The 12417-nt window shown below is 40.2% G+C and overlaps 1 protein-coding gene across 2 annotated transcripts in view; it reads left to right on the top strand.

The window, feature by feature from the left end:
• LOC134537419 (E3 ubiquitin-protein ligase CBL-B) overlaps nt 1-12417 on the top strand; it is an 84543-nt gene that overhangs the window by 46308 nt on the left and 25818 nt on the right. For both annotated transcript variants that reach the window (XM_063377821.1, XM_063377820.1), the window contains exon 2: nt 11508-11654. In XM_063377821.1, coding sequence (XP_063233891.1) covers nt 11508-11654 — 147 coding nt within the window. The remainder of the gene's footprint in view (nt 1-11507; nt 11655-12417) is intronic.

Here is a 12417-nt window from a genome sequence, read left to right as displayed (position 1 = left end):
CGGGAGGTAAACATTCGCGTGCTCCGAATGGCCGCCGGGGGAAAAAAAAAAAAAAATATAACGCGGTTTTTGTGTTGACCGACTGTGCCGCTCGTTTACGCCCTTTGGCTCGCCACAGGGGTTCCATTCTCGGGCGGGTCAAGCACATACATACACACGTACACACACCTACACATATACATACACATACACGCATTCATACACACATACTACGTGAATCGCACTTTGGTCACGATTCTGAAACATTTTTGACGCTGGGGTTTTTGTACAAACGTTTTTAAAACTTCTTCTTCAGTTATTTTACTCATTTTTTTGTTGTTGTTCCAATTCTAGCATATCGCGAATGATAAAATAAAAATAATAATTGACGCGAAGTGCGCCGTTGCGGAGGCAGCCGCGCTCACCCCGGAGCAGTGCTGGTTGCAGACCAGCAGGGGCACTCGTGCCCGTATGCCGGCTGTTCGTTTGTTCCCTCCACCGCTGCTCGTTTCCGCTCCGTCCTCTTCTTCGCCCGGGGCTGTTCGCTTCGCGAGTGCCGCGCGCCGTTCCCGCCGATGGGAAACGAAAAAAAGAAAGAAAAAAGCTAAAACAGTTTTGCGCCCCAAGAAAGGGGTCAGGATCCGCGCGAAAGTTAACACAATTCGCAAATCGTAATGTTATCGAAGTTTCTTCAACTGCAGACGAAAATTATATGCATATATATACTGCTACGAATAAAAATAACATTAATATTTTGTGTAAAAATTGACCGACTCGCTGTATCTTTTCGCCCCTGCGTTGAAACCGTGAAATACTTCTACGTAAAAAGCAACATTTATTGTGAGTAATTGCAACCGCCCTTGTGAGGACCATTGAAGATTCCGGTCGATATCGCTCGAATTGCCGAGCTTAATTTTGGTAGCCACATATTTTGTGGTGTGGTATACCTGCAATTTTGTGTCTCCTACTCATTTATATAGAACATGCTTTTTTTTTTTTTTTAAATTACAAAACCGCGTTAATGGCTTTTGCGCAATGGTTTAAATCTCTTTTACCAAGCAACTGGTCGTCTTGTAGTTAAATTAGCATTATAAACCTAACACTTTGTATTTGAACCTCCCGCCCGAGGGTGGAGTGGTTTTTGCTGGTAGTTGCGGGCCCGCGACAACAGATAGCGTCACACGTCTCCCTCCTCGCCGCGTGGGAGGGAGACCTAAGATGCACACAGTGGCGGATACAGAAAAATCTCAAGAGGGGGGGGGGGGGGCGCAGGTCTACCTCTTCCACACACTCCCTTGTTACGTCACCTTGGTTGCTTGGATGCAGCCAGATATCTTTTCCCAAGCTCTATCAGTTTCATTTACGTGCAAAGCTTAATAAAACTTTATTAAAACTGTTTCCAAGACATGAAGTCGTAAAAGGTAAGTGTATGAATGTGTATTGTATAAAATCGGCGGCCGGGTGCGCGCCCTCCCCTTGCCGAGAACCATGCTTGGTGCTGGGCTGCCCTGGTCAAGGGGGGGGGGGGGCGCCCCCTGTGCCCCCCCCCCTTATGAATCCGCCACTGGATGCACATCAAGTTCTGCCATTCCCGATTACACCCGAACCATTCACCTTCGGCCAATTACGGGATTTGTTTGATTTTTTTTTTGCGCAGGAAAAATGAATTCAAATATTAAAAGTGGTCGGTTGGGTTAGCTACATTGAGACACTTTAAAACACTATGGACGGTTAGTTAGGTTAGTATAGTTACATTAAAATAAACAGAGAAATATAAATATGTATATATAAACCCGAGGTTGGCCGAAGGTGAATATTCGGGCGTGTTCGGGCAGGGACGGAACTTGATGCACATCTTAGGCTTCCCTGCACGGGAGGCGCGAGTGCGCAGTGGCCGGTGGTCGCTCTACCCGGACTGGCCGCAGGGTCGCTGGCAGGATATCCGGGCGGCTGGCGGGCCCTAGGTTACTGCGGCCGGCGTTACGTCACGGCCCTCCCCTCTCTCCCCTTCCACAGCTGGCCAGCGTGGGCGCGCGCGGGTTTTCTGGGTTGTCGATTGTAAAAAAACCTTGCCGTGTCTTTGCTTTCATGGACAGAGTATCAGCATCGCTGACTTTTTTTGAAACGGTTCAACTCCGTCAATAGTAGTTTGGTTGTTTAAATTACCAAACGAATAGCCTGAAATCTATGGTACTCTGAATATTGTATCACATTATATCGCTGTCTTGAAGTCAAAAATTTAAAACTTTAGACACCATAGCCAAGCTAAAATCTTCAAAATCTACTTCTTTTTTTTTGTTTGGCATTGTTATCACAAAAATTGTGGAAGTCGCGCGAAATTTCTTTTGCATTGAAATGCCTATCTCGTGGCAGGACTGAATTTCGTTGAAGCCCGGCCTTCAACAGTGTTCACCATATGGTTATAGCAGCAATTTATAGCAGTTACCAGCTGCGGAAACCACGACACCCCCCCCCTAATTATCTGAAGTATGAAATCAGGATTTAATTTCGCAGGAAATAATAAAAAAATAATAATAATACATGTCGTTCGTCGAGGCTTAGGAGACATCAAAGAAACAGCAGTGGCGAGCGAGTAGGAAGCTGGGCGAGTTGGCGAAGTCACGTGATTCCACCGAGTGATTTTAAACGCGCGCGGGGGGGGGGGGGTGGGGGGTGCAGACTTCACCAGTTCGGGGACTGGGTTCGATGGGTGGGCTACACTCCACCTCTACAGTCGGGTGTCATTCCGGCACATAAACAAAAAATTGGTTGTCTGTGTAAGGTCTGTTTACGGACGATAGTTTAACGTGACAACGTCATAACAAAACATTATGAAATGATTGCACACTTTTATGAATAAAATGGAATAATTTTTATTGTATTATCACTATTTTGTATGGATACAAAGAAGGAGTGAAATGAAATCTACAATTTAATTGATAAATTTACTTTTATTTGCACTCATTAATTCAAATATGTTTATTACTTTAACGAAGAGATTATTTTAACTATAGCTTTTATACATGTTTGCTATTTAACTTCTTCCAATCTGTGTTATTCTGTAAAGGATAGGACGATGATAGGAAAAGTAGGAAACGGATGGGAGTGTTTTAAGTTTAATGTGCCTCGAAAAAGTCAAATCGATGGTTGTTCCAATCGAGTGGAAGAGATAGATGCGGCGTATGCGTACAATGAGCGTAACGGGACAATATGCTTAACGGGACACTTTTTAGTGCGTGCAGCCGGCGTTCATAGATTTATTAGACGTCACGTCAAAAAAAAAGACGAAAACATAATATCGCTGTCTTCTTTAATACAAATACATTCACTGTTCTGTTAACTCTCACAATAGCCTAATATAGAATAATAATATAATATAAAATTTCAGTATTGGCTTTACTGTGAAGGCCTGTGCGTAGAATTTTAAAATCTTCGTTGGTTTTCTTTTCGCGGGCGGGGGGGGGGGGGGAGGGGGGTGTTTGTTGTTGTTTATAATGTAAACTTTGAATAATAATATTCCAGCCACATGGTAAAAATTATATTTTCACGTTAAATGTTGGTGTAAAATTATTGTAAATATTACCTGTAATGTAAAAATGGCGAATGAAATTTGTGTTTTTTTAATAGTGTAGCAAATATTTTTTTTTTTTTTTTTTCAATGTTAGATATTCCTGATATAGTTGTCGCCGCTCTGTTGTTTACTTGATGTCAACTGCAACATGAGCCCGTGGTTCTCCAGAGAGCCTTAGAAATATAGCGTAATCGAGTCTGTTGTCTAAAAGGCAGGTATGTTTAATGCCAGTACGTTATGGCCAGGCCAAAGACTGTTTTCCACCGTAATAGGTTTTTCCATTCCAAGTGAATATTGTTCAGTATTTTTTTGACGTGACAACGTCTAATAAATCGATGAACGCCGGCAGCACGCACGAAAAATTGTCCCGTTACGCTGTGTCCCGTTACGCTCATTGTACTCTTGTGCCGCATCTATCTCTCTTCCACTCGATTGGAACAACCATCGATTTGACTTTTTCGAGGCACATTAAACTTGAAACACTCCCATTCGTTTCCTACTTTTCCTATCATCGTCCTATTCTTAACAGAATAACACAGATTGGAAGAAGTTAAATAGCAAACATGTATAAAAGTTATAGTTAAAATAATCTGTTCGTTAAAGTAATAAACATATTTGAATTAAAGAATGCAAATAAAAGTTAATTTATCAATTAAATCGTAGATTTCATTTCACTCCTTCTTTGTATCCATACAAAATAGTGATAATTCAATAAAAATGATTCAATTTTATTTATAAAAGTATGCAATCATTTCATCAATGTTTTGTTATGACGTTGTCACGTTAAACTATCGTCCGTAAACCGACTTTACAGACTACCAATTTTTTTATTTGTTCTTTTTTCCTCCCCTGGATTCGGGTACATTTGCGTACCTATGAAGAGACAGGACGCGTTCCGTTTTCCCGTCGCGACCAGCCAGTTTCCCGGCTATCGGAAAGTGCTCGTCGATGACTGCGCTGTCTCTCGTCAAACCATAGGTTCCATAAACAATGCTCCAGCGGTGTAGAATCGCACTTGCAAACGTATTTTGCTTTGTTCGTGAAAACAAAACTGCATTGATTGTGGCCATGCAGATACTTTACAATGGCTAAACGATGGCTCCTAATGCAAGGTTTCTGTTGATATTTAGATCTTTAACTTATTGTTTTGTTCATATTAGTTTTTTTTTCATGTTTGACATGATAACGTCTTATAAATCGATGAACGCTGGCTGCACGCACGAAAAAGCATTACTCATTGTCACGTTCCGCCTGAGCCGAGCGTGCAAGCGAGAGCGCGGAACAAGCGATAGAGAGGCACGATCGGCCTAAGCGTTCGGCTTGTGTTATTTAAATTAAATTTGCAAAAAACTGTAAATAATATTTGAAAATTAATAAGTATGCCAATGTTCTCTTATCACGTAAAATTATCGTCCGTAAACCGACTTTACAGACAAACCCCCCCTTTTTTTTTATTGATATTGTACGGAGGAAAAATCTACAGTTAGTCGCCTAGCAAGCAATGACGTCTGACTGTAAAGTTATTGGAATGTTATGTGGGCGGTATTGGTAGCACAAGCGAGGAGCTAGTCATCGCCACGCTACATTTGAAAGTTTGGCTTGTGCAGCAGACCCGCGTATCCGCACAGCAACAGGAAGGAGATGCTCAGGAATTCCCGCCGCGTCTGGTGTCATGGCGACGTGTTTCCTCGGAAACATGGCGCCAGGCGTCGCGACGCGCGATATCTCCACCAGCGTCACCCTCCCGCCCTCGGTGCGTGTTCATTGGCCGAGCCCCCTCCCTTCCCCCTGTCAAGGAGCTAGGTCAAGTTACGAGCTTCATTCGTGCCCCTTCGACACAGCGTAGCTTGGGCTCTCGAAACATTACTGCCAGTTGAAGAAACTATTAAAAAAACACACACACATGTTATTGGGAATTATGACAATTACTTAATATATTGTCCCAAAGGTTGTTTAGGTAAGGTAAGCTTGTTCGCACACAAGTTTACGATTAATTAGAACTACCGCGAAATTGTACTATGATACCATATGTTTTTACAATTTAATTTTAGCTTAAGATAGTTAACATAGAACACACGTGTATACGAGTCAGGAAGGAGTGGAAAGACACACTCTCCAGTGTTTTTGCTGCAAGTGGTGTAGATTATCGTTCTAACTGAAATCTCCAGCCTTTAGATATGAACAACAGAAACGAGACACCGATATAGTATTCACGTATGTATCTATAATGTTCGGTAGCTCTGCTTACGATCTACTGTCATCTTTCTGTCACACACCTAAATAGTATAATCACTAGACTAGCGACCTATAAACGTGTGTTGAACGAGGTGAATTTGTTACATTGTTGTAACTATAAAACTGTTCCACAACGCCAAATTCTGTTCTAATGAACGTAAAGGAAAATAAAATAATTTTAGAAACCTGAATTTCAAACACAGCTATTTCGTAAGATGTCAAGCCAAGGAACTTGTGTGGTTTAGGTTTTGCCAACCTAATTGGGTGTATAGCCTACCTGACTGTGGACACGTTCTTTCATTTCCGTTTACGGACCTGATGTATTTTGTACGGGCCTTACAATGTGCAAGCCCGCGGCGACGTACAGGATGCTGCAGCGCACTTCCGGGAAGCAGTCACGCCGCGCCATAGATAACATGGCGAGGTTGGAGACGGCGCACTAGTTGTAATGTGTGTGGTACCATGGACAACTAGGCGAGGTGGAGACGGCGCACTTATTTCTCTGCAATCCTTCTTCGCGTGTTTGACAATATAGTAACTACTATCAAAATTTAATGAATATTAAAAACAGTGAATTTGAAAGTTTCAACATGGTCGAAAATTGCTTTCCCTGACTCAAATATTTAAAATATATATGCCTATTAAGGCCCATATAACACATTTATGAATGACGATGTGCCACATAGCCTAGCGTAATCGATGGTGGTCCTAGGACGGCTTGTGGTTTCCCACAGACCACTTGAAGCCATAGAACAACATAGAAGTGCGACACATTGGGAACTGAAACCATGTTGTGCGTGACATGTGACACTATCTGTAGGGTAGGCGCATAACTACTAGCAAAAAAAAAGGGGAAAAAAAGCGGGAGTTTAAAATCCAGATTTGTAATGATAATTTAACCACTCGACCACTAGTTGGTTAGTAGAAGACAATTACTGTGCAAAAAAAAAAAACAACACTTAATACTGGTCTGTGATAACAAAAAAGAAGCATGTTCTTCGTAAACGATTAGGATATGCAGTATTTCTGGTATGCCACATTACAAAATATGTGGCTACAAAAATAAAGCGAACTAATTTTTTAACTGGTTTGATTGCCTGATAACAGCTGATGCATTACTTCAATGTAGCCATGGTAGTAATGTATATTTTAAGCTTCCATATAGCGTATGGGCCCAGAAAAAAACTTCTAAAACTGCGTCTCAGTTACGGCAATTATTTTCTCCTCCGCGCTTGGAGCCGTCAACTGGCGATATTCCGAGTTGACGAGAGTGAGCGATGGTCCCCGTGGCGTACACCCGTCGCTGCAACCTAACATCCACATGGATGGCGTTCGCACGAGATATTATATGATTCATCCGAAATGAATTCTAGGTACGGAAACATATATTCGCAGCACGTTGTCTAACACCACAATAAATCTTCGACGAAGGGAAATGTATGTCCAATAATTCAAGCAGAATATTTTCCCATCCGCGAAAACTACAAAAGAAAACAAAGAATTGTTTCCCAGTGTAATTTAAAAGCAATGTAACGTTATATACCTTCAGTTCATTTTGTTAAGTCTAAACTTCGGTTAACTTTTCGTGAAAGGGGAAAAAAAAAAAAGTCGAAAGAGTAGCCGGTCGTACCAAATGTGGATTCATATTTGTATATTAGGGCCACGTATTTTTTTATATATTTACTGTAGAACATTCCACGTGGCAGCTTAGCGAAGGAACGGCTTATAAACCGACATTTTTTAACAACTTCCAATCACACAAGACTTGCCAAGCTTTTTTTGATGAGTGAATTGTGAACTTTAATGTATTTACACATTAACGATATTGATATTATAGGCCACTTATATTTAAGGATTTTTCTTGTTTTAATCCACGCATTTTTCCCCCTCATCGATATTTTTCATTTGTATACAAAGTGTTGGCATGGAAATTCACCGAGAATTGTGTATGCACATTTAATTTAGCGCTTTTGCAGTTAGTGTGTTTGTTCCAAGAAATCATATTTTTGTGCTTTGATTTGATATTAAGTATTTAGTTCTGCAGTACACTTGTGTACCATGTTAAACTATAATGAGCTAAAATTAAATTATAAGGAAAAATATCGTCCACGTTGTAAGTTATCGCCATAATTCGATTACATTGCCACGGTAATTGTATTAAATCTATGCGAATAGTATCATTAACTGAGATTTTCGTAAATATGTATACCCATTGTTTTGTTTACACGTATTACGGGACACCAGAAGAATGTGCTGTGACGTAACGAAATGGCCTTTGTCGTTGCACAGTTCGTTGGGCGAGACGATACGGTCTGTGCACGCTCTATATTCATGCGCGCTGCCTCCCACCTGTGCTCATTAACAATTCAGATTCACATCTCGTAGCCGCCCCCGCAATTTACCCCCTTCCCCTCCTTTACCTTTCCCCTATCCCTACCTTCCTTTTGCTACCTTCTTCTGCAGCGTTGCGCTACCTTCTGGCTACACCTCCCGTTTCACTTTGCTCCTTCTTTCCTGAATGAATGTATGAATGAATGAATGAATGAATTAATGAACGAATGAATGAACGAACTAGTCAACGAATGAATGAACGAACGAGTCAATGAATGAACGAATATTTGTACTCAGTCCACATGGGGAACTTGTAATATTTAATTGCCACATCTAGTAACAAATGACCTAGTGGGCAACATCTCTTTAACCTTTCCCGTCCCGTGTATGCTGATGTCCGTGGCCGGAAACACAGTATAAAGGAAATACTATGTATATTCTCTAATGCCAGTATTTTCTATAAGTTTTAAGTACTTTTATACTCTATTATTTTAATTTTCCGTAATTATGTTATAAGTTTTGACGTGTTTTGTGTTTGGTTATTGAATTTGTTAAAAACAGTTGCGACCACCAAATGAAAAAGTTAATACCAAATTTCAATTTTTTTTTAATGCTATCAATTTACGCGGGCACGAATTTGTAACGTCAATCACGATCCAGGCAGATCAAATTATGTTTTATTTAGGACAAAAGCACCGTCATTAGTAACGTTGACAGCAAAACACCATAATTATAAAGTTAGTTAAAAAACTATTCGAGCTGGCGATCAGAAGAGTCTAATTAAGAATGTGTTTTTGTGGCTTGAACACGACGATAAAAATCACAACACTTCAGGATGATTCGGAAGATTCAGCTTGTCCACAAGAATTTGATTTTTTTTTAAATAGTTGATCGCAATTTAAATAAACGCCGAATAATTGGAAATTTATACCAAAGTTATATTGCGTACTAAGAATGTGAGATAGTATGCAACTTGGTTTAAAGAAGACTGACTTTTCGACGTGAAAGTAACGATTGAAGCTGGAATAGTAATTGTAGACTCGCCGAGTACACGAACGTAGCCAAATTGAAGAAGATATTCTTACGGCTCCTGAGGACATATGTTATATCCAACCAGTAGACGAGTACGAGGAAGTTCGCGATCTACGCAGAAGGAAGGATGTCGTTCTGAGCTTCATCCAATTCCAGCCCGAAGCTAATCCTGAGCGAGTCCTGCAACGAACGTGGACGGAAGTACGTCTCGTGTGGCTGTAGTCGAGGCTTCACCAAGTCAGCCAACGTGGTTCCTGATCGAGGACCGAACCGGAACGCGGAAGGAAGGACGACCGAAGATGCCAAGTCCGGAGTTGTGTTGAACTACTGGCGTCGTCAGCCTCAAAAACTGGGCTTTTTATTTCATTCGACGCTTCAAAACAGGGTTGGTTTGTCCCTTTCAATATATAAATTTCAGACGATCGGATCTGTTGTTTTCATTTGTATAATTTAATTTAATTCCCGTCACAGGTTCTTACTCAGGACTTCAGGACATACTATCGATGTAAAAATATTTTATATCTAAGGTAAATTATTATGATGTGTCAAAACGGATGGATGTATGCATTAATTTGGTTGTTATTATTTTTTGTATTTAGTATTCTGTATTTAGACAAAAGTTTTTTTTTTTTTTTTTTGGTATTACTCCTACGAGTTATATGATCAAACGGACGCGATATTTGTCTTATGGGAGTTTTAGTGATTTTTTTTATATAAACCTTTCCCCCATTTCAACCCCTTTGGTGAAATTTTTCCCATTAACGAACTTGGCCGAGATTTTCCAATAGTTTATTTTATGTATTAGTTTGGAAGTTTTTTTTTTGGGCAAAATTACAACAGTTACCGTGTCCATAAAATGTGATTATATATAGAGACATAAACCTTTGAGTTGACGATGGTTTTGGGGTTTGTAGACCATGAAACGATAAACTATAAAAAAAAAATGTCCGATATGGCTCCATGGTAAGGGTAGCGACATCACGTGCACGTGTTAGCCCCCTGATGCGAGTGGAGTGGCGAGCGGAGCGACTGTGGACGGCTGGGGGGTTGAATGAAAGATGGCGGCGGGGTCGCGCCCTCTGGCATCGATCACCCGCCCACGCGCGCCGCTCCGCCGGCCCGGTGCTAATTTGTCTCCCTCTCCCTCCCTCCCTCCCTCCCTCCCTCCCTCCCTCCCTCCCTCCCTCCCTCCCGGCGTCCTCGTTAGCGACGTGGCTTTACAGCTGCGGCGTTCGTTGTTCCGTGACTTCTACTTTAAGACAGGCAACCCACGTAACTAGCAGACTTTTTTTAAAAATAATAGATGGGAAAGGACACATTATTTACATAAAATAATTTTTCTGACAGTCTTAATGGCAGATAGTAAGTAATGTTGGTCCCCTCCAGAGACATAACCAGACTAGTTTCCACCCGTGGCAAAAACTCATCTTGGCGGGCCTCTCTCTCTCTCTCCCCCCCCCCCCCCCCCAACCTTTTCCCTTTCAAACCAAAACCTTTCCCGACAACAACTGATATCGCCACCACATATTTATTACACTATCCCATATATATTTTTGGTTCAACTTAAATGGCAAGTAAATAGATTTATGTGCAGTAATTTCATTTTTGTTACATCGCAATTTGGATAATACGCGAAAAATACCAGTGTTTAAAAATTTTATGATATACAGGTATGTATCTTTCAATACAAATAATTAAGTTGATCTACCCTCCAAAATTTTTTTTGTGTTAAAACACTATGATTTTCAAATATCTATAGTAAAAATTACTCTGCCAGTTTAGTGCTCTCCTCCCCCCAACCCAAATATGGCGTCCGGGTTGCAAGCCCCGTTTGCGTTCCTGGTTCCGTCACAGTTAGCCCACAATTTTTGTAACCAATACAAAGTTTACTGAAACATTCAGAAGAAAAGCATGCCACAAAAACCCAAAAGTGTGTTTTTTTAAACATTTTAAACACTTATGAGAAATCTGAAATAAAGGGACCCATAATATGTTGCAATAAAAATGTGCGGTTGTTAGCACAGATAATATTGAAATGTTTTTGTGCGTAAGCAGGTGACCTGTTTGCCGGTCTACATGGGTTGAGATGTGTTCATGCCTTGTTCTGACATTTTAAAACTTTTGGAACGGGAAATTCATCAAGCATTATTCATGAATATGAATACTTAAGTTATAGCTTTTTGGTAGTTCGCATGTTTCTTTTTAGACATTTAAAATTTTTGTACTTTGATTTGATAATTTTATCTCGTGCTGCTACTCATTTTTTTTTTTTTAATTCTTTCGTATGAATGTTGAACTTGTATTTTGTTTACTTGTGTTATTTGGGCCTGGAAATGACATGGCTGTGTCTGAATTGCAGCACGTTGGTACCTTGGAAGATCTTCCGTCAGTGTCTGAATGAAGTTCATCCCATCAGCTCCGGTTTGGAGGCCATGGCGCTGAAATCAACTATTGACCTCACGTGCAATGACTTTATCTCCAACTTCGAGTTTGACGTGTTTACAAGGTTTGTATTTCTGGTGCCAGCATTTGTTTCATTATGGCCGGATGATTTTGAATGATTAAATTAAAGGTAGAGTTTTTAGAGTTACTATTACAAGTTTTTCCTAGTAAAACTAACCTGTGCAATTTAACTTTACGTCCCGGTGACACATTCGTGAATTAAGAAATACTGTCTGAATGATTTTACGACACCATGGAAAACCAAAATTAAAATAGCCGGTCAGGTTTTTCACAAAGGATTCTTATGCCCTTGGTCGCATGTTACATTAATTTTCATTTATAATGCTATGAAAATTAGTGATACCTACTCAGGATGTCCAAATTCTATAAAAGTCAGGGAGGATTCAGGGAAGATGGAATTGGCCAGAAAAATTTAGGGAACTTACTGCAAATTCTGAAAAGTTATGGAAATTCCCTAGTGATAGTAATTTGAAGGGAAAATGTAATTTATTAATAGTTCCTAAAATTTGCTTTTATAATAAGGGACTTAATGTGTGTCTGTATATGTGTGTGTGTTTTAATTTATTGTTTAAATTAGTGTACAGTATAATTATTTCCTTTTTTATATTTATAGTTTTATTGCTTATGGCAATGGCAAGATAAAAAAAAGTTAAACCCTGTTACAGCATTAAATCTCCTGAAAATTCCTAACTCCATGTTATAAACCCACCTCCCTAAGACATGGAGAAAAGAACTTAGGGAGTGGGTGAGAGAAATGTTTGTCATGTTAATAATTGATGTTAGCATTATTACGACTACGTCGTCTT

The sequence above is a fragment of the Bacillus rossius genome, chromosome 12 (assembly GCF_032445375.1).
Source record: "Bacillus rossius redtenbacheri isolate Brsri chromosome 12, Brsri_v3, whole genome shotgun sequence".
Lineage (NCBI taxonomy): Eukaryota > Metazoa > Arthropoda > Insecta > Phasmatodea > Bacillidae > Bacillus > Bacillus rossius.
The sequence above is the reverse complement of the archived record's forward strand: the minus strand, read 5'-3'. Positions and strand labels throughout refer to the sequence as shown.